The sequence below is a fragment of the Spermophilus citellus genome (genome assembly GCF_964194105.1).
Source record: "Spermophilus citellus genome assembly, chromosome: 13".
Lineage (NCBI taxonomy): Eukaryota > Metazoa > Chordata > Mammalia > Rodentia > Sciuridae > Spermophilus > Spermophilus citellus.
The window spans coordinates 110,008,124-110,030,784 of NC_138193.1; the positions used below are offsets into that span (position 1 = coordinate 110,008,124).

Genomic DNA, 22,661 nt, shown 5'->3' on the forward strand with positions numbered 1-22,661 from the left:
GAGTGAGGGGAGTCTACAACCAGGTCCCTGTGACTTTGGGCGCCTGTCCTCAGGCTTCACCCTTCACACCTCTGAGTGTAGAGGGCTGGGCTGCATGAGCCCAGAAGGGCTTGAAGTCCTGCTGGGACGCCCCAGGCACAGAGTGGTGCCCCAGGATTCCTGAAGGACAGTCCCCAGCTTGCCCTGGAGGGTGTTTGGGCATCTCAGGCATATTCTTCAGTAGAGAGGACCTCAGGAGGGGGTGGGACAGGAAGTGCAATGACCGCATCTGTCCTCTGTACCAGGCTTTGCTGGGACCTTGTGAGGCAGGGAACCCTGCAGGCAGCTACTCCTGTTCAGTCCATCCCAAGCGCCGGCCCACCTCTGTGCCAGACACAACAGGTGCCATCTTGTCCACCCCAAGGGTCAGTCGTGAAGGGAAGAGGAACCACTAGTCTAAGTCTGTCAGAGCAGCTGGGATCTGCCTTCCCACTGTGTCTCCAAGGCAGAAGGAACATTTACTGAGATCCACATTTTAACAACGGCAGCGCGTGCTGTTTGCAGAGTATTTGCACATGGTAGGTGCTTAATAAATGCAGTGCCATAGCCAGCTGTGCACTTAGCGTGTGCCGAGTCAGGCGTGAGAGGGGTCCCTATGTAGGTAGAGCCCACTGTCAGAGCTCACCCTGCCTGTGAAGTCCGGGGACTGCACCGGGTGGTAATCAAGTGACTGCCCCAGGTCTTGTTCTTGTCCTGAGTTCTGAGAGAACCAGATGAGGCCCTGGAGGCTGCTCCCCGAATAAGTGTTGGCCAAAAGCATCAGGTGGGCCTTACAGAGCTCACAAGTGGGGAATCTGAGGCCAGGAACGGGGAAGTGCCCTAGCTGCCTGACTGGCAAGTGGCAGAGCCTTCTCTAGCTGGAGTGACAGGAGGCGGGAGTGGTCACCATCCCACAACTAGCTGCAGGCACCTCTGGCCTCTCACCCTGACCCTGTGGGCAGCTGCAGACCTGGGCCCCACCCCCTCAAAGGCAGCAGCTCCTGGTAGCAGCTCCCAGCCCAGCCACGGGTCCTACCAGGGCACCATGGGTGGGCACAAGGCCACCTGCACAAGGCGACACAGCTGTGGGAAGCACTGAAGACACAGCTAGTGCCACTCAGATGTCCAAAGTCTGGGAAGCCTGGGAGCCAGGGCCAGGTGGAGGGCAGGGTCCAGACCAGAGGGCCCTTCTCTGAGCTCAGGCTGCAGGAAGGGGAGCCCTGTTCAGGTCCCATCTCAGTAACTCTGCCTGATTGCTCAACGAGTGGCAGGACCCTGGACAGCCACCCTGAGCAGTCCCCTTGAAATGCCAAGGGTACAGGCACAGGAAGTGAGTTGGCAAATGGACATGGAGCTTCTAGACTCCCTGGGGGAGGGCTGACCATTTGTGAGACCCCGTCACTCTGTCCACACATTATGATTTTTAAGCCTCAGAATAAATTTGTGAACAAGCTCTGTTTTCAAGAAGAAAAAAGAAAAAAGGTGCTCAGGGTGCGAACGACGGGCCCAAGGTGGCCATGCTGAGATGGGCTCCTGCTGCCCCCCACTCTCTCTCCAACTCTGCAGGCACTGGCTTCCTGCTCAGCCTGAGGTCTCAGTGGGTGTTGAGGGAATGATGAAGACAGAGAAGCAGGCAAGGCTGACCACATCAGGGTGTCGGGGAAGAAGGATCCAGAGGTCCCTGGGCAGGGGTTTTCAACTTGGGTTTCAGGGTACACCCTGGGGGCCAATGTGGTCACTGATAGAGACACACTTTGAAGGTAACATCTTGTCTGTGTCTGGTCTTCTGCTTGCAGAGCCCCAAGCAGCAGCCACAAGAGGCCCGAGAGGCAATCAACCATTTCCTATGACTACGCGGAGGAGGAGCTGATGGCCAGCATAGAGCGGGAGTATTGCCGCTGAGGCCAGCCATGCAGGGGTGTGACCATGGCTCCATAGACCCTGGGCTGTGTGAGAATCACTCCCCACCAGGGCTCAGCTGAACTTCTGCAAAACCTAGCTCTTCCTGGACTTTTCCAAACTGACCTTTTCAACTTCACGTGTTGGCCAGGGCATCAGCTGTGCAGGTACCCAGCCATAGGTGGAGACCTGTCTGTAGGGTTCTCTTGGAACATCACCAAGGTGTGCCCTCAGTCCTCCGGCTAGTCTCCAGAGGAGGCCCGTCCACTCAGTGCATCTGGATTTTCATGAGCAATGAACCCCATGGAATGTGGCTGAAGTACAGATCTGATTCTGTAGGCCTAGTGGGGCCTGAGATTCTGCACCTCAAACTGGCTCCCAGAAGAGCCAAAGTGCAGCACCCCAGCTGCACTTGAGTCTGGGGTTAGGGCCTGGACTTCAGGCCTTTCTCAGCCTCCGTGGTGCTGGAGGCGTCTCCACCCCAGCTCTTTCACTAGGCTGGGATGGCGGAGCTCCTCACTTTCCTTCTCTGGGCCCCAGCTTCCCTCTCCAAGAGATAGTTCTGGAGGCTCTTTGACAGTCTGAGATCACACAGTTCCCACTGCCACTGAGGCCTCACCCTGCTGGTGCACAAAACTGCCTTCTGTGTTGGGAGTGGGTGTCCAGCCACCTGGACAGGGTCTCAGGGTACCTGCCATCTAGCTCCACTCTGGCAGGTAGCCTGGCCAACCCCCACAGGGCCTTACACCCTTCCTCCCTGTGCAGAAGGTAGACAATCCCACCCACGAGGCCAGAAGAGCCTTCCAATGTTCCCAGTTGACAAATGAGAAACCTGCCTGCCCAGAACCTCCTGCAGTAAGAAATGGTGGCAGTGTCAAGGGGCTGGATGGAATAACAGCAGCTTTTGCTGAAGCCATAAGAGATCTCGGCTCATCTCACATTTACCCACCAACACCGAGGCCTCCCTGGGCAGCCTCCATGTCCTGAGAAGTGCTGCCAGCACTGGGGCCAGAGCCTCTCAGAAACTGAGGAAGGGACAGCCATTTGGCACCATCCCTGAGCTCGTGGGCCAGTGAGTCTCACTGACAAGCCTTTCTGTGAACTTTCACAGTTGACAAGAGTGCCTTTGATCAGCTGCTTGCAGCTGGGAGACTTACACTGCGAAGTCAGAGCACAGAACAGCAGAGCCGGTCACCAGCCTCTGGGGGGTTGGCTTAGAACCTCCCCAAAGCTGGGAGCTGTTCCTCTCCTAGGCCCAAAACATTCCTCTTGATATAAAGATGAAAGTCATTACTATTTTAATAATGTGAATGCTTATTTTAAAAGAAATTAAACTTTTATTTCTTACTGCCAGGTACATTTTGAACTTGATGTAAATGTTTACAACTTTACATCATCATTTTGTTAGAATATGACACATTCAACTGGTTTCCAAGAAAAAGATGATACCTCTGCATTTTCTTGTGGAGAACTCATAGAAATCCTCAATGAGATCCAAGTGTTAAGACAAAAAAGTATTCCCGGAGTAGTTATAGTCTATGTCAATGTTACAGTGAATGTGCTTCCTCAAAGCTAAGAAGCCATCACAATTGTTCTCAGGCCTTTTAAAGAAAATTCCCTGAGTTCAGGAAAGGCGTCTCCTGCATGGTAGCTTGCCAAATAAAGCAGTGCATGTCAGTTGGAGAGGTCTCTTCTCCATGCTGCAAGGAGCAGGACCTGGTCCTCTGAGCAGCAGGGATGGATGTCACTGCAGCCAGGGCCCGGGAGTGCTTCCTGCGCTGGCTGTGCGCCAGGTGCCCACCGTGTGCCTCACCGCCTCTTGGTGGTGGTCCACAGTGCTTTCCAGTCCAAGCACCCAGCTCTAAGTGAGTGTGGGACCTACCATCAATAGGTGAGGACGCGGCTAAAACAGGCAGAAGGAAAAACGCCTCAAAGCTGGCGATGACCTGTTACTATCTGGAAAAGTAGCAGTCACTACAAACGGGCCTCCCAGCTTCCGTAGTGGGAGAGCTCCCCAGACTTGAGAAGACCTGCTCCCTGCCAGCTCAAGACGCAGCCTGTGGGTTTTCTTGAAGGAGGGGCAGAGCCTCCTCTCATCACATGCCCCCCAGGCTTCTGCTCTCGGTCCCCATGGAGCCCCAGGCAGGGACCTCCTCTACAGCTGCAGTTGGCCCAAGCTGCCTGCTCCCCCCAAGATAAGCTTTTTGTTGTTGCTGTGTAAACCCCATACCCACCCCCACTGTGCTTGAGATCAAACCCAGGGCCTCACAGCTCCACACTTGGCAGGCACTCTACCACTGAGCCACGAGCCAGCGCTCAGAGGGGCTTTCACCATCTCTCCCTCCGGGTCCCAGTTCCATGGCCACTTCTTTCCCCATGGCAGGAGCTCACTGGTCAGTAGGTGGGCACTCTGGAGGGCTGTCAGAGAAAGCGGCCACACAGCCACCGTGAGGTGTTGGAGCTTTGTGGTGTGCCTCCTCCTTGTTCTGGCAATAGCTGGGCAGGAGGAAGGTGCTCTCATATGCCATGGAGAGAAGTCACACGTTAGGCTCGGAGGGTTAGCCGAGTCCTCCAGCAAGAAGGCTCCATAATCTGACCTTCTGTGGGTGACAATCTGAACCTCAGGGACAAATCAGACCTGGAGAGGGGGACAAGGGGCCCTGTTTTCATGTGTGAAGAAACCTTTCCATTTTCAGAGTTGGCAAGGTAGACCTGCTTAATCTCAGGGTGTGGAAATCTGGGGAAGAAAGGTGGCACTTTTAAGTCCACAAAAGACCCATGGCATGACATGGTCCCACAAAAGACTGGAGGGCTGGGCCCTCAACTGCCTGCAGAAGCTCAGGCAGGAGTGTGTGCTTGTCTGTGTAAGGACAGGTCCGTCCTTCCCTGGCCTGGACCCCCATCAGGGGCATGGGCCCATGGCCTGCTCTTGGCAGTGACACTGTGGGGCCACAAGAGACAGTGACTTGGACCTCACAGCTCTGTCCCTGGGAGTAGAGGCTGGAAAGCCCCAGCATGGGCTAAGTCCTGATTTCTGGAGAGACTGTGGAGGGAGGGACTGAGCTCCCTGCCCATCCAGCGGAAGAGCATTTAGGCGGACACCTTATTAGCACCTGTTAGTGAAGCACAGTTTACAGAAACAGCTTGCTTTTGTAGAATTCATACAACACTCAGAGGGTTCACTCCCTGCCAGTCTCTGTGCCAGCAGGACCCGGGAGGTATAAAACAGGCATGAGGAACGGGCAAGTGCCCCAGGAGCACAGAGGAAAGTGGCAAGCCATAGGCCTGAAAGGAGCTGCCTGGCCCAGGGTAGCACCTCCTCCCAGGCAACCCTTCTCCAGCGACACGGCTGCACTCCTGCTTTTTTGACAGTCCAGGCCATGGAGGCCCCTGTGGGGACTTTGCCTGTCCCTGGAGAGAGACTGAAACCCAAATGGGGGCTTTAGGCAAAGAAAAGAGAATCAACATTTCTGAATGGTTTGTGGCCACTGAGCACAGGTAGAAGGGCACCTGGGCAGAAGCAGGGCAGCCTGACAGTAATCCAGGAGAAAGCCAGGTGACTTGGGCCAGGTGACAAGTCATCAGATGCCAGATGTTTTAAAGATGAGTCAAGAACTGTGACAGGTTGGATATGGGGTGAGAGCAGAGTGACTCCAAGGTCTTGCACCTGAACTGCAAGGACTCACGTGCAGGTCAAGGACAATGGGGCCAACTGTGAGAAAAACAAGGGTGGGGAAGAGAGGTGGGGCTTGGCCATGTCGGGTTTGAGATGCAGACTGGGCAGGTGTCACGGGACAGGTGCAGGACTACCTAGTTCAGGCAAGAGGTGCAAGGAGAGATCGATCCTCGGGGTCTTCACAGTTGGGATTTCACATCTGTGAAGCCTGGGAAAGGTGACCCAGGGAGCCCAGCAGTTTCGAAGAATGAGTATTAGGATTCCCCAGAATCAAGAGGCCAGATGACAAGGGCCAGCAATAGACCAGACAGGAACAGCAGACATCTGCAGTCCTTGGGGCCACTGTCACCTCTGCACAATGATGTAGACAGCAAGATCCCAGCCCACAGAGCCTCTGGTGACACCCACAGGAGCTCTTTATTACATACCTTTGTGTGTAGAATCAAAGCCTCAGTGGGAGCAGGCTCACGGAAGAACGTGCAGAGAAGACTGAGGAGCCCTCATGTTGTTGTTAACCCTGGGCAAGGGCTGGAGTGAGGCAGCAAAAATGTTTCCACACACCTCTTCCAAGTACCCCCTCGGGCAGACACCCACCGCTGGCAGGGGAAGAGCACAGGCCCCGAGGGCCCAAGGGTCATCCAGCAGGCTGGGTCCTATCCTGCCAGGACCAGACATGTGTGTCCCAGTGGCCAACAGAGAAGCAACCTCCTCATACGTTCCTTTCAGAGAGAACTCCCAAAGGAATGCAAAGAAACAGACTAAACCAAGAAAAAGGAGAGTTCAGGTCAGGCCAGGTCTGCCCACTCATCCTGGAAGACACTGGGTGTTACACTAAGGCACTGGGCACAGTTAATGACACAGGACACAAGTCCAGTTTGCAAATCAAGAAAGTTTTATATGATTCAAAGAAAAAAGTTACATTACACATTCTCATTTAAATAAGAATTCAAAGTCTGTTACATAAAACATAATTATGAAACAAATTTTACTGAAACTACTGAAAGGCTCAATGTCAAAAATCAAGCAAATCTGCTCAGGCAATAAAGTGCACAGGGGGAACCTGCCTTGCCGGCGTGGCCTTGGGCACCCGAGCACCCGCACTGTCAGCACAGGGATGCCTCACTCACCCGCTGCAGCCTACAAGGGCTTGGTTCTCAGGAGGATTTTTCAGACGGGAACTTTTCCCCAACTTTTCAGAAAGTATTTCTAAATCTAATCAGGAAGTGGAAGTTTTAAATTAATACCATTTCAATACATCTACAATACTGTTCAGAGAATGAAATGTCACAAGCAACCAAATATTCAAAGACCTTCCACTACCCCAGATCATTGGACAAACATCACTGGTATGACATAATTAAGACAACTGTCCAAACCTGATGCCATTTACGACACACACATAGTCAAAAGTATTTATGGTGACTTAGGAGGATGGGAGGACTGGGGTGGTGGGGAAAACACAAACTATGTACAACCATCGCTCTCCTGTGACCATATCATGCCTCATGACAACAAGAACATACTATACCTGTGGAATTGTCCAAAATGTGGAAATCTAAAGACACACACATACATATGGTAATGAAAAACAGTTGATACTAAAGGACAACTTAATGGGTATCAAGTAACATACAATGAAGGATCAAGAGAGGGTTATAGTAGACTAAAAAGACCTGAACACGAACCCTAATTTTACTTACCCCACATGTCATCTTACCATCATTTTAATAAAGGTTAAGTGCCAATAACTAAAAGGCAAAAACAAATCCACACAAAAAATATTCCCAAGCTACCAATATAGTGCAACATTCTGTGTTTTTTCATTTCTTCTGTTGCCTGAACTCCCAACATTTATCCAAAACCAATTCCACGAGGCAGCCAATCTCCTGTGTTATCTGTGCTCACATGGCTAAAAAGCAGTGCTGTGCCCACGGTTTACTTGCAAGGTAGACTGTCTGATCAAAACAATATCTTTCAAACAAAATGAATGAAAGGTCAGTCAGGTGGGATTACATTGCCAGTCATGCGTAACACACACTTCCTAGTTTTTCATCCTTAACAAAGGAGCTTGAACCTTGGCACCAACTGCATGCACTTGCACCTCACTTCAGATGAACTGTACTTGGAAGATCCATGCAACCTTTTTTCTAAGTAGTCATTCTACTCACAATGCAGTATGGATAAGGCCACATCAGAAGAGGTCAACTGACAATGAACAAAGCAGCCAGGTTTGAGGGCTAGCATTCTTTTGGGGGCCTCAGGTACAAACAAGAATGGTTCAGCAGAGCAATGGCCCAGGTAGCAACAGCACACAGATGCTCAGATCATGCAGCAGCCCCAGCACCAGGAGCTGGCAGTGCCCTGAGTAAACCCCCAGTGCATCCTTTACAGGTCACGCAACACACACAAATGACTAGCTCTAGCCAACCAGAATTTAGTTACATGGGCTACAGGATTGGTTGCCTGGAATTTCTCTTAAAAACATTATGAAGCTGACTGCAAAATTTTCCTTTCCTTCTTTTTAATAAGAGGCCCTTATTCAACCTGTTATTTTTTTTAAAAAATCTTAAATTGAGAAGACCTGATAACTTACGATTTTTTTTTTCTGAATGATGTACGAAGCTTACTAAAAGCAAAAGCAGAGTCATTATAAAACTTCGCTATTAAAAGCTGAAAATAAGGTGGTAAAATCATCTATCTAGAAACTGATGATTGGAGCACCAACAATATAAATATTTTTATAAAAAACAGTATAAAATTAGTACCCTGTCTCATTTCTACAAAATATGAATAGGAAGGTTGTAAAAATCCAGATTTTGTAAACTTTATTGCCGAAATGTTTGAATGCTGGTGATTTGGATCATCAAATTTTCTTCTATTTCCTTTAAAAAGAAAGAAAGACAGACAAAGAAGGAAAGAAACTTTTCAAACTACAAAAGATACTGAACAGGGTCCCAACCAGAAAAGAAGGGTTAACACACTATCGGAACCAGCTCCTGGTTCTGAGGCCTTGTTTTTAGAGGAAGCCATCAGCTATTCCCAAGGAATCACCGTCAGTGACGCCCACCCACTCTCAGGAAGAGGCAGGCAGGGGCGCATGGGGGCTGGCAGGAGACTCCGCCGAGGCGATTCTGTTCAGCTTGCCGACCTCTGTCTGCCAGCCTGGGATCTTCTTGGTGGTCATGTGGCGACGGGCATGCTTTGTCAGGTGGTCACTGCGCATGAAACGCCGGTCACACACAGGGCACACGAACTTCTTCTCCCCTGTGTGAGTTCTGCGGTGGCGAGACAGTTCATCTGAACGCGCAAATTTTTTATCACAGCCATCCCAGCTGCAGTTGAAAGGCTTCTCCCCTGGGAGGTGAAAACCATCACATTAAAGAAAACATGCTCAGAGCCTTAAGGCGAATTTACATTCTTTAAAAATTTTGTTCATCAAAATCTCAGAATAGATTTTATTATTCAGATGGTAGGTGATCTAGAATCAAGAAGTCTTCCAAAACACATTTTCTTCCTCCCATACCTGAGAGGTAATAAATAGTCTGTAGAGCTCAAAGACATCAAATAAACCTTTCGAAGTTTATTTTTAAATAAATCTGCTGTTACAGCTTAGCGTTAGGGACAAGATTCTTGAAAGGAATAATTCCTCCCCACCTCAGGATGAACTGCACATTTAAAAAAAAAAATCCCACTAAGAATCTTTAAGACTTCTCACAATCATTAATTTCCTCTCCATATTTCTTATTTCACTGACAAATAGGTTAGTTACAAAATGGAAAGGTTAGAGTTCAGACACCTTCTGCTACAAACTTAATGTGTTTGTTATTCAAAGTTCCAGAGCTCTGGCAGGAACCCAATTGTGTCTTCCTGGAGTTGGGAGGTAAGCAAGGGAGCCTTGCAGGGGACATGGTCGTCCCCGTAACAGAGCCCACCAGGGTCTTTCTAGCCAGCAGGAGCATGCCCCTTCTGGCATCCTGAAGCCCTTCTTCAACAGGCTGCCATAATCACATGCTGCCTGCATGATCACTAGCTTGACACACTCTGTCATGCAACCTGTCTTTCCATGTCTAGTTCACCCATCTTTGTACAGCTGAACTCCTGGCACTGCACTTCCTATAGCAGGTGGCAAATACACTGTTTTGAATAAATGAGTGTTGAAGAGGTACCAACAGATATTTTTCAGGATTGAAGTAACAAGAAAATTCAGCAGCATTATAAACTTTATAATTAACACAGTAGGGCCTGAAATTTTATAGATTTTAAAGACCCCCACACATAAGGTTGCTGCTACAATCTGAACGTGTTCCCCGTATTTCATGTGGTGGAAAATTAATCCCCCAAGTCATTATGTTAACGGAGAGGTGGCATCTTTGGCAGGTGGCTAGATCATGAGGGCTCTGTCCTTGTGAATGGATTAATCCACTATGGAATGATAGCAAAGCCACTCTTGCAATAATCTATCAAAGCAAGTCCTCCAGCAGCTGCTGTCTCTCCTGTGGTGCCCTCTACCATGTCTTGATACAGCAGGAAGGCCTGGGCCAGATGCTGAGTTGATGCTGGGCCAGGCTCTTGGGATTCCTAGCCTTCAGAACTGAGTTAAACAGGCCTCTCTCTACTCTTCACAAATTACTTGAACTCAGGTATTGGTAAGGCGACAAAAACCAACTCCGACAGTTGCCTACTTGTTCCCAGGCTCCACCACATCAACAGCACATCCAGCGTCCAGGAGCTGGACAGACCGCCAGCCTTTGCATGAGATTTATAAAGACCCCTACTTGTTTTCAACTTACCAAAATGGAGCTTCCATTCACTTTACCTTATTCCAGTTTAAATGTGTTTTTTCAGGTTGGTAGAAATATATAGAAAGTGATCTTATCCAAGTAAAGTTACCCAAATCTATTTCTCATGAAAACTCCAATGGAATGTTTACAAAATGGTATAAAAGAAGGGGATTCTCCAGAACATTCATGTTATTGAAACATAAGTACTTTGGGAAACATGAAAGGAACTTGTTTAGATGCCCGTATTTCTTATGATTCTGATAGTGTCTCTACCCAGGGAGGCTGACTGATTAAACATGAAAATCTCAGTCACCTCCCCAAATTTGGAATCCATGCCTTATATGTTCATCTGGATAGGCTCTACTAAAAGCAGAGCCTCAGCAATGAGAGAGAATAAAATCATGGCATTTTCAGGTAAATTGATAGAGAAAATAATGCTAAATGAAGTTAGCCAATCCCAAAAAACAAATGCCGAATGTTTTCTCTGATATAAGGAGGCTGATTCATGGTGGGGTCAGGACGGGGAGCATGGGAGGAATAGACAAACTCAAAAGATAGGGCGGGGTGGAAGGGGGTATGGGGTTAGAAATTATGGTGGAATGTGATGGACATTATACATGTATGAAGACATGAATTGGTGTGAATATACTTTGTATACAACCAGAGATATGAAAAAAATGTGCTCTATGTGCAATATGAATTGTAATGCATTCCGCTGTCATATATAAACTTTAAAAAATTTATTAAAAAAAAAAAATAAAGCAGAGCTTGCCACACCAAGGAGCCCACGAGAGCAGAGCAGAGCAGGCTGATTTCCTCAGAAGCACCCCTTCACTCTGACACAGCCATTACAACCACCCAGTGAAGAGCCAGCCATCATTACTAGTGTCAGACTCTTGTATCAGACACCAGGAATTATATCCAGGTGACATAAGACAAGTGCATAAGTAACTAAAAGACAAAGGGAGATGATGGGACACATAATAAACTAAGACCAAAGAAATAAGATGAGGAAACAAGCCCTTTGAGGGTCTCAGTAAGCACATGGAAAGAAAGCTGAGGGAGAAGGGTGGAAATATGGTATTGGAGAAACAGGGTCAAAGGAGGCAAAGAGAGACAGCCCCAAGAGTGGCCTATGAAGTACTTGCATCTTTGCTCAGGTAAAGAGGCAAGTAGCAAAGAGGCAAGTACTTCATGGGCCAGGCTTGGAGCTGTCTCTCCAAAGCAAATAGCCACCCCACAGCTATATGGAGGAACAGCTCCTTCTGGAATGTCTGAATACCAACATGCACTTCATGCTGCAAGCAAAGGCTGCCATGGTCAGAGGCGCACTGCACTAATTAGAAACCAGCCTATCTTAAAAGTATTGGCCATGGTGGTATACACCTGTAATCCTGCTACTGAGGCTGAGGCAGGAAGATCACAAGTCCAAGGCCATTCTGGGCAACTCAGTAAGACCCTGCCTCAAAATTTAAAAAGGTCTGGGGATATAGTTCTATGGTATAACACTTCCCTAGAATGCATGAGGCCTGGGGTTCTGTAAGACAAAAAACAAAACTCTCTCCAGTCAGTCTTTCCTATTTTATATTCCACAATCTGGACATTCTGATGGAAAGGGGGTTCCATGAAGAGTTATGAAACACATCTTTACTGAATGGCATACCTTATGTGCTTCTATGTAACATGTGAGTATCAAAAAGGCAAGTTGAACAAGTGACTATAGGATCCTTGGAAAATACAAACAGCCAGGGGTGGTGGTACATGCCTGTAATCCCAGAAGCTCAGGAGGCTAAGGCAAAAGGATTGCAAAGTTCAAAGCCAGCCTTAGCAACTTAGTGAGGCCCTAAGCAACCTAGCAAGACCATGTCTCAAAATAAAAACTAAAAAGGGCTGGGGATGTGGCTCAGGGATTGAGTGCCCCTGGGTTCAATCCCTAGTGCCCCAAACAAAATAAACAGCAGCACTACAGAGCACTCACTCACTGGACACCTGAAAAACGCTGCCCTCATCCAGGAAAGGGATTGATTCTCTAGCAGGCAGCACTCAGCCCTGTCAGACATCATGGCAGCCACCATCCTATGGAGCCTTCTAAACTTAAGTTCAATTAATGAGAAAGTAGAATTTGGTTCCTTAGTCACACTAGCCCCATTTCAAGTGCACATGGCTATCCAAATAGAACTCCCTTTTATTCACTGCAAAAAATTCTACAGGGCAAAGCTGACTAGACAACAAGGACATCACTAGGTCATTAGAGTTTCTTGTTGTGACCTTCTGAATTAAAAATTATACATTCTCCAAAGAAAACTATTATTTTTGATATGGGAATTGAACCCAAGGATGCTTAACCACCGAGCCACATTCCTGCCCTCTTGTTAATATTTTATTTAGAGATAGGGCCTCACTAAAGTTGCTGAGGCTGGCTTTAAACTCATGATCATCCTGCCTCAGCCTCCCAAGCTGCTGGTATTTGTATTCTTTAAAAAGTATTCTAGAACCTGAACTTTTCTAGTTTAGACCGACATTCCCCCAAATCTTGTTGATGCTTTCACTAAACATGAATGCATTTTCTAAAATGCAAAGAAAAACCAAGTGCAATGGCACCTGCCTGTAATCCCAGCAACCGGGAAGGCTGAGGCAGGAGGATGGCAAGTTTCAGAGGACAGTCTTGGCAACTTGGAGACTCTATCTAAAAATAAAAAGGGCTGGGGATGTGGCTCAAGTTGTAGCGTGCTCGCCTAGCATGCGTGAGGCACTGGGTTCAATTCTCAGCACCACGTAAAAATAAAGATTATGTGTCCACCTAAAACTAAAAAACAAATATTAAAAAAAAAAGGGCTGGGTGTGTAGCTCAGTGGTAGAGCACCCGAGTTCAATCCCCAATACAACACACAAAGAAATAAATATGCAAAGAAACCATGAATATCTACTGCAAAACAGAGAGATGGGGCCCTGGTAAGGTACTCTAAAACTTGTTGAAGGACCACAATAATGGAGCCATCCTACATTCCACCCAGACAGGGTAGCAGTGGTGCTGATGGTTGTGCTAACAATTCCAACTCCTGCAAGATCACAAGGACTTTAAAGAACCAAAGAAAAATATCCCCTACCCACTCCAGCAGTCCTCCTGCCTCCCACTCAGAGGTGGCTGCAGATATGCTTCCTAACCAGAGGGTCTGCTGCTCCCATTACCCTACCTGCCCAGTGCTTACCTGTGTGAGTGCGAAGATGGGCCTTGAGATGGGAGCTCTTGAAGTAGGTCTTTCGGCAGCCTGGGAAGCTGCAAACATAGTTTCTCCTCCGGGAGAAGTCTACCTGAGGGGCACAGTTTTGGCTGGAGGCAATGAGCAGTGGAGCAGGGGCAAGGGGCAACAACTTGGTGTTCCCAACAGCCATGACACTGGATGGGCAGGTAGCAGGCTGGGCTAGAGTGCTCTGTGGCAGCACCAGCATTACAGTTCCCTGAGGCATGGGCGGGCCCAAGAACACAGGCTGGGGCATGGGTGTAGCCTGAGGCAGGATGGGTTTGACAGTCCCCACAGACAATAGGGGAGGGGGTCTCAAAAATGCAGAGAACATGCTACTCTGTCCAGTTGTAGGGATCATTTGGCACAGGACAGGGGGACTGGTGACAGGAACAGAAATCAGAGGGGTGGTTTTCCTTGGCAAGTCATTTTCAAAATTCTTTGGTGAGCAGGGCTGAACTGCAGCAGGCCACTCCGCCTGCGGGCCTTTGTCGGTGGGGAGCAGGCCGCCAGATCCGTGCAAGCAAGGCTGACAGGAAACGGTGTTAGCAATGAGTAAACTGTCTGCAAGGCGTGTATCCTGCAAAGCTTCCAAATGTCCCAGAAACTGTGCTTCTCCTTCTCTGCTATTGGACAGTCGCTGTTCTTGCATCTGAGCAGAAGGAAAGCAGGCAGGAACAGGATTCTCCCCCGTGTGGCGGATCACACTTGTTACCAAGGCCCTGCAGCTGGGCACAGGAGCTGGTTCCTGGGGCTCGAGCTTCAAACTTGGCAAGCCCCTCTCAGTCCTCTTGTTCAGTGCTCTGGCTGCCACTGATGAAGATAGCGGGAGGGCCATGACCCTGTGTGCTTTGGAATCGGTTACTTGGGGAGGAACAGGTGTCCCTGTCGATGGCTCCATGAGATCAGGGCTCTGAGGAGGAGTTATGCACTTAAGGGGAAAAAAAAAAAAGTTCCATGTGAAAAGATTTTGGTTAAATTTTAAAAGAAACTCATTTGATCACATTGCCCCAATGCCTTTTAAAGATGCATGGAGGGAAGACTGGTCTGAGCCTGCTGAAGGCCCCAGCAGCTCTTAAGGCTACGCAAGGCACTCACTGTCTCAGCTTCTCCCCATTCTGTTCTGACCCCTCCTAAATCATGCATTTGCTCTGTTGGAAGAAAAGGCACTGTCTGCTAAAGCCTTGTACAACGACTAAAATGAGCAATTTAGCTTTAGGACTATAACAAGAAAACAAACTTAAGCTTCAAAATCAGAGCTTTTCACAATAATCTCAAGTCCTCAAGAAAATCTAATCAGTGGTTCTGACTGAACCAAGCCTTCAGACAGTGCCCAACAATTCCCGGGTCTCTTCAGCCGCCCCACAGAAGAGCCCAATGCTGAGGTGCAAGGGACTCCCAGTACTGGATCCACTGCTCCTCTCGCTGAAGTCAGCTGCCACTCTTTCAACAAAGTTCAGGCTGATGCCATAGCACACATTTTCTCTAGGAGCTGCCCACATGTCCTAATCCTGGATCGGGTCACAAGGAAAACCTAACCCTCCCACCCCCCACCAAGATTCCCCAAGAAATTAAATTCCACTTTCTTGCATTTATCTATTATCTGAGGTACACTAACCCCATATATCTCATGTCTGGAAGGTCATGATCCCTCAGTGCACATTTTCAAGCAATGAAGGAAAAATTTTCACCCCTGTGAACCCACACAAGAGGGGTAAGCAACCTACTTGCCAGCATCCCAGTGAATCAACCCATGAGTTGTCAATGTAATTATTTAAGCCACTCTAGGGCTCCTCTCCCCACCCCTCCTCTTACCAGAGTTGATAAAGAATGGAAGTCCTTTGGTAGCTCAGCTGCAGCTGTATCCATAAACATGGTAGTGGTGACATCCCCAGAGTCAGAGACAGGTGTGAGGGGTCTTATCTTTAAGAGATCACCTTTCTGGGATCTTTGACCCCAGGAGCTCATGCAAACCAGAGCCTCAACTGCCTCGATGTCTGTTTGCTCCAAGATGCTGCACGTAGACCTTTCACTGTCATGCCGCTTCCTCTCCAGGATTGACTCACATATGTCCATGATGTCAACCTACAGGTGACATAACACAATGTCTTCTCAGTCCAGGGGGAAAAGGAAAGGCACCCCCCAGAGGCACTTGGACATGCACACCAGAAGCCTGCATCCGTGCATCACTTCAAAGGCAACATGCTCTGTGTGCAGTAAAAGACCCTCATGGAACACTGGTGACAACTCTCCTTTCAAGCCAATGTTTTGAAGATTGGACCTGGCCGGCAGGCAGTTTCCCCTGAAAACCATGACTCTTAAAAGGTTACGGAGTTCATGTTTTTCTTGGGTAAATTATTAATAAGACTAACTACAAAAATATAAGTCAAAGTGGCTAGTGTGAAGGTGTCACCTGGAAGATGAATTCATACAAGGCCTGAGTGGTCTGCCAGTGAGCCAGATCTTTTGATGACAGCTCCTTGAGTTGGCAAAGCCACCAGAGCATCCTCCTTATAGACCATTTTTAGACTCTCTGGGGCATGCGCCCAACTCCCTGGTGGCTGAACTCTACCGGCTCCATGCAGGTAGATCCCATGGTGACTGAGCCTGCTTTCAGCAGACTGAGAAACACTAAGACACTGGTTCTGCCCCAGTCTAGGAGGAGCGAGAAGAAGAGTGTGCATAAGGTCTGTACAACCCAGGAGAGATCTTTTCCCAGGATTGACTGGTCTCTTCCAAAAGAAAACCTTAAATCTATACGGATACCCATTTCCACTTAAACTGCCTAAGCAGCAAAACTTTGACGAACCAGTTTCTCCCCTCTCGGAGAACAGGCAGAGGTCACCTTTGCAAATGCCACTTTGCCCAACCTCTGTGGGCAGCCTGCACCACAGAACAAATGCAGAATTTAGACAGAAGCCCAAGTGGAAAAGGATCTCACCTGCTCTCCCACTGTCGCTGCGACCACCCAGCGCAAGTAACTCCACAGCCCCCAGACCCAAAAGCAAAGGGTCTGACCCTCCTCGAGCTGCGTTCCCGCCAGCCGCCTTTGCCCCGCCCCTCCGCGTGCCGCTTCTCCGCCCCTTGCCCCGCCCCCTCCATGCCTCGCTCCCGCCATCTGACCTTGCCCCGCCCTCGCGTCCTGCCCCACCCTCGCATTCCCGCCCCTGGCGTGCAGGGTTCCCGCCGACAGCCTGCGCCCCGCCCCTACCCGTGCCCCGCCTCCACCGCCCGGGTGCCGCGTTCCCGCCAGCCGCGCCCCCGCCCAACGGCCACCCTCCTCACAGGGCCCAGGTGACGTCATGGCTGGAAATAGCCCCGCGCCGGGCGGGGCCGCCGGGAACCGCGAGACAAAGCTGCAGGTCCGGCTGCGCGGGGCACAGCACACGCCCCCTCCCCGCCCGGCGAGACCCCGTGCTTCCACCGCCCCGCCCAACCCGGAGCCCGCCTGGTTGCCCCAGCGGTACCTTAACCGCGAGACCCCGCACAGCCCGCACCTCCGCCAGTCCCGCAAGGCGGCGCGCCCTCGCCTCGCCCCTAGCTCAGGCAGGCGTCCCCTCCCGCGCCAGCCCCTCCACTCACCGCACGCGCGTCGCCCGGGCCCGCGGAGCCTGGCGTGTGCATGGTGCCGGCGGCTCAGAAGCAACAAAGCGGCCGCGGGCGTGAGCTCGGGCACGGCAGCGACCGCACGTGCGCAGCGGGCAGTGATGACCGGAGCTCTTGCGGCCAGCGCGCGCCTCAGCCCGCTCGCGCGGCTCTGCCCCGGCGCGGCCCTCGCAGCGCGGGAGGGGCGGGGCGCCGCGGAGGGAGCGGCCGCAGGGGCGGGGCGCGCAGGCAAACCAAAATACGCCGCGCCCCGCCGGGGGTGGGCCCGTCGCCTTCAGCCAATCCGTGCTCGGCCCGTGCGCGTCTGGCCAATAGGCGCCGCGTGGGCCCGCGTGATCGCAGCCTGGCCGCGGCGTGATCCGGCAGGGCGGGATGCGGCACGTGTTTTGGTCGGGGCCGGGGGGCGGGGCCTAAGCCCTGGAAAGTAGGCGAAAGGTCCCGGCGGCGGCGCGGCGGCGAGCAGTGGACGGGGAAGTCTCGCTGGGCGGGGGACACCCACCGCACTCAATGGGGCCACCTACCGCCGGCCCGAGCGTGGGCCGCGTGAAGTGGACCCGTCGAGTAGCGGGAATTCAGCCAGAGCGCTCACCCCTGCTTTTCTTTGCTTGTTTTCACTGCTAATCTGTCTTGGGTTCCTAGAAATGCATCCATGGCCGGGAAGAAGTTTGAAAGCTGGTTGCTTCTAGGTAACATTCTTGCAGGCCCCTAGATCCGAGCTTCTCGGTGTCTTCCATTGTCGCCTCTCCCTAGGCATCTATTTCTGAAGAGGGACTGAGGAGGCCAAGGCGGTAATCACCTGAACCCCTACCCACGCCCCCAGCCCTCAGGCCTGCGTGAGAGATAGCCCAGTGCCCACCGATCCTTTCCACAGTACTAATGTCGCCAGAGCCTCAGTTCAGCACTCACTCAATTCTAAGTTCTTGGCGAGCAGGAGCCATGCACGTTGTGTTCCCCAACTCTGCAGGGCAGCAATGGGACATCCCTCCACTCATCCACTGAGCCCACATTTTCAGAGCCCTGATGCAGTGGCGAAAACTCCTAAGTGGACAGGTTCCTTGCCTGGCCTCAGCAAACTCACATAAGCAGGCAGAGCCATCCTCTCAGGCTGGTAAGGGCACTGAGATGGAACCCACAGGCCTACTCTGGTTGAGCAGAGGGATTAAATAGGCAAGAGAGAGTATTCCCTGGGTATGGTGGGGAAGGCATATAATCAGAGACTAAGGAGTCTGAGTCAAGAGGAGCTCAAGTTCAAGGCCAGCTTGTCAACTTTGAGACTGTCTCAAAAAAAAAAAAAAAAAAAAAAGCTAGGGATGTAGTTTACTGTTAGAGAGCTCCTTAGGTTCAATCCCCAGTACTGTGGGGAAAGAAAGCACCAGGAATGTTTGAAGATGAATTAACCATGATCAGCTGTACCGATGAACTTCTAGGAAGTCTCTGGGAAGGGCAGCCAATGATCTATCTGCGCATGAAGTCTTAAGTCTTGGACACAGATTTGATTATTCTACTTTTTTTTTTTTTTTTTTGGTACTGGGGATTGAACTCAGGGTCACTCAACCACTGAGCCACATCCCCAGCCCTATTTTGTATGGAAACAGGATATCACTGAGTTGCTAAGTGCCTCAACATTGCGGAGGCCGGCTTTGAACTCATGGTCCTCCTGTCTCAGCCTCCCAAGCTGCTGAGATTACAGGCGTGCGTTACCATGCCCAGCCAGACTTGATTATTCTGTTTTGCCTGCTTGTCTACATTAGATTTCTAACTGGCTCCTAATGTGTCCATACCTATCAGAGTTCTGATAGGTATCATTTTCCCACCCATCATTCTCAGGGATCTTTAAGCTTTTCTGTGGGCTGCTTGGAGCAATATCTACAGTCCCTACTGCAGTTTGTGAGCTTCAGAAATACAATTCTTCCATCCCAACCTCATTGGCCTTTGCATTCCCAAACCAGGCCGTAGGATTGCTATGGTTTGAATGTTTGACCTGAGAATTCTTGTGTTGTAAATTCAATTCCCAAAGTCATATATTAAGGCTATTTCGAAGTGGAACCTTTGGGAAGTAATTAGGGTTACTAATGATAAATCATGATAGCATGAGTAACTTTACAAGAAAAAGAGAGACCCCAGCTAGCTCACCGTACTTTCTGCCATGTTATGATGCAGCATGAAAGCCCTTGCTAGAAGCAGAACAGAGTTTGACACCATCCTCTTGGGCTTTCCAGCCTCTAGAACTGTGACCCCAAAAAAACCTCCATGTAAGTGACTTGCTCTCAGGTATTTAGTTATAACAATAGAAAACAAACTAGGACAAGAGTCAATGCCCCCTCTTGGTCATTTGTCACACTAGCCCTTTTGCTGTCTCCCGGGCCTGGTACTTGCTGTTCCCTTGAATGCTTTTCTCCTGGGCGTAGCCTCCCATCTTTCCTGTCCTCTCTGCAGAGAAGCCTCTTCCAGAGTACCTGTGGTCTAGAGCTGACCTCCAGCTACTCCCTCTCTCTGCTCTTTTTACTTCCTCCAAGGCACTTTTCCCATTCATCAGGTATTTGCTATCCCCCCACTAGCAGGAACTCCCTGGTAGGGGGCTGGTCTAGTTTGTCCATGTGGCCACATGGCAGCTGTTGAGTGAAGGAAGGTGAACACCTACTGGCCTCCCCACTTGGACATCCTACAGACACCTCTCATTCAGCATCCTTGGAACTGAACTCATATTCTGCCCAAATCTGAATTCCTCACCTCCATGCAGGGCACTCCTGATGTCCTGTTCCTTGATCTAGAGATCAAAGCATCACCTTTGACTCCTCCCTTTCTTGCTCTTATTTACTTTCACCAGTTATGTCAAACCCTCCTAAATATTCTCAAACATTGTCATCACCCACTCCTGCCCTCATCCAGGCCACCATCTGGGTTCACCTGAATGGTTGCTATTGCCTCCCTACAGGTCTCCATACCTCCAGCCTGACCACATCCAGCCTGCGCCTCACCTCCCTGCTAGAAGGATCTTGCAGAAGTGGACGGGTACCCAAACCATAGTCAAAACCCCAGGGGGACTAACTGGTACTTCTTAGCCAGGATTCCTTAACTCTTCCTGACCAGGCTCCTGTCAGCACTTCCTGCATCATTTCCAGCCAGTTCCTCACTTGCTTTTCCTCTGCCTTCTTGCCCCCCACTTTTCCATTAGAACCATGTGCCCCCATGTCCCATCAAGTCACTGTCTTTTGTTTTGCAGAACATGCCAACACTAGTCCACTTTGACTGTAAGATTGCAGCGTGACTTTGGGTGAAGTGCTTTCCGACTCCCCCGAGCAGCAGGATAGCTCAGTGGAAGGCTGAGTTCATGGGCTGAAGTTGACCTGAATCCAGATCATTACAACCGTGGCCAAGTCCTGTGACCTGCCCACACCCATTCCTGCTGCATGGAGGCAGCGGCTTTTTCAGCACCTGGAGTTCCGGCAGCTCACACCCCAGACCCTGTCTTTACTCCCTGGGTTACCTGGGAACTTGGGAAGTGAGTTGGCTAAGGGCTCTTTGGGCAAAAACCCCAATTCTTCCCACATCAAGCCTATCTTCTGGACAGCCAGGAAAGCTGTGGCTGCTGCCAGACCCAACTGTGGCCCTGCCTGTGGTCAGAGAGCTATTGACGTGTTTCTAAGCTCAAGACAGTTGCAAGTCTTTGACTAGAGAGACATTCCTGTCATCACCACAGGCCTCTGGGGAGAGTGTGGTCCAGCAGAGGGACTGGACCTGGCCAGTGTGTAATGCCTGTGAAGAGAACACAACAAGGTCCCACAGGCTGGAATGCCACCACTCTCAGTGCTTGCAGAGTCCATGTGTATGCACTCACACTCTTGCACAGAGAATAGTGTGCTGCATACTTTCTGAGCCTTGCTTGTTGACTTCACACTGTCTTGAAGATTATTGCATATCTGCTCATAAATATCAACCTTATTCTTTGTAATGGTTAGACAATATTCCATCGTATGGATATGTTAAAATTGATTTAACATTTCTGGCTAAATAACAAGACATCTAGGTTGTTTCCAGTTTGCCCAGAGCAGCAAGCCCATCCATAGTTTGCCTACATGCAAGGAAAACTACAGGACCAGTTCCTAGAGTGGGAATTGCTGGCTTAACTACTGTGTGCATTTCTTAATTTGGAGGGGGCACTGGAGATCAGACCCAGGGCCTCACACATGCTAGGAGAGTGGTTTACCACTGGACTACAATCCCCACCCCTCCTTTTTCTTTTTTTATTCTTTGAGACAGAGTTTTGCTAAATTGCCCAGACTGGCCTCCAACTTTCTATCCTTCTGCCTCAGGCTCCCAAGTAGCTGGGTATATGCTACCACGTCCAGCTGGTTTTATATGCATTGAGACTTTTAAAAAGAAAATCTACAATATGATGTGGTTTGGAGTCTGACTTTTATTCAGTGTGCTTTTGGGGTTTGTTTAGCCTTCCAGCTATAGAACATATCATAATGTATTGATCCATTCTTCTGTTGATGGACATTAGGATTGTTTTCAAGCTGGGGCTGAATAAAGTTGCTATAAAAATTCTGATGTACGTATATGGCGTTTTTAATTTGCAAAAACATTGTCAAGTTGTTCTTCAAGATGTTGTTGTGATCATTTACCCCACCAACAGTGAACTGTAGGTCCCCATTTCTTTATTAACGCTGGTTCTTCTTGGCATTTCTGCCAATAATAAATTAAGCTAAGTGAAAAATGTGAGAGCTCATAGTAATCACTTTGTATTTCTTTCATGGACTTTACCTGAGACTTTTTCACATATTAAAAAGCTATCTTGATCTTCGGTGAAGTTCGGAGAGTATTTTAACCTAGTGTAGAAACATGAGTGTGCGCGAGTGCTGAACGGAGGGAGTCTATGCAGAAACAGAAATGCTGCAAGGGCTGGGCTGGTTGGAGATGAGGTTGGAGAAGTGGGGCAGATAGGAGGAGCACACCGTGGGGAGCCCGCTCAGGCAGAGGAAGGACTTGCCTGGGTCAAGAGGTAAGGAAGATAAGGTGGTCAGAGAGGCAGGAAGGTCTGGGCTTGGGTGCTCAAGTGTGTTCCATCTTGGTGACCGTCTGCTGTGGGAAGAAACACTGGTGAGGTTGGGACTGGGTGAGTTGGGAAAGGATTCAGTCTGACCCACTGAGAGTCAGGAGAAGCAGTAGGATTGGTTGCCCATGCAGAGAACTCAGCAAGCATGTTAGAACGATCCTGGACCAAAAATTGGACTCTCACTGTGGGTCCTGGCATTAAAGTGCTGGGTCACTTTGGGCAGGTCCCTTCCTCCCCTTCAGTCTGTTTTTTGACCTGAAAAATTGGAGTTGCATTAGTTCTGCCTTGACCTATAATCAAGCAAGTTTTCATATTTTTGTTATGGATGAGAAAAAAAAATAAAATAAAATTTTTTTTTGTTATTTCATACTCTGGATTTT

The 22,661-nt window shown here is 49.6% G+C and overlaps 2 protein-coding genes across 3 annotated transcripts in view; one reads left to right on the top strand and one right to left on the bottom strand.

Moving 5' to 3' along the window:
* Window positions 1-6,345, top strand: part of CYS1 (cystin 1) — a 21,894-nt gene extending 15,549 nt beyond the window's left edge. Inside the window, exon 3 of the mRNA XM_081264382.1 lies at window positions 1,815-6,345. Within this exon, the coding sequence (XP_081120508.1) occupies window positions 1,815-1,920 (106 nt within the window). The 3' untranslated portion in view covers window positions 1,921-6,345. The remainder of the gene's footprint in view (window positions 1-1,814) is intronic.
* Window positions 6,346-6,462: 117 nt separating this feature from the next.
* On the bottom strand, window positions 6,463-17,427 carry KLF11 (KLF transcription factor 11). 2 transcript variants are annotated; one of them, XM_081264380.1, is made up of 4 exons: window positions 17,199-17,426; window positions 15,432-15,701; window positions 13,584-14,547; window positions 6,463-8,947 (listed from the first exon to the last, which is right to left on the bottom strand). In XM_081264380.1, exons 1-4 carry the CDS (start codon window positions 17,238-17,240, stop codon window positions 8,667-8,669), a joined length of 1,557 nt encoding a protein of 518 aa, XP_081120506.1. In that variant the 5' UTR covers window positions 17,241-17,426; the 3' UTR covers window positions 6,463-8,666. The 2 variants fall into 2 exon arrangements, with proteins under 2 accessions (XP_081120506.1, XP_081120507.1); XM_081264381.1 differs by lacking the exon at window positions 6,463-8,947 and adding an exon at window positions 11,654-11,911 and having other exon boundaries at window positions 17,199-17,427.
* Between the last annotated feature and the right edge of the window lie 5,234 nt (window positions 17,428-22,661).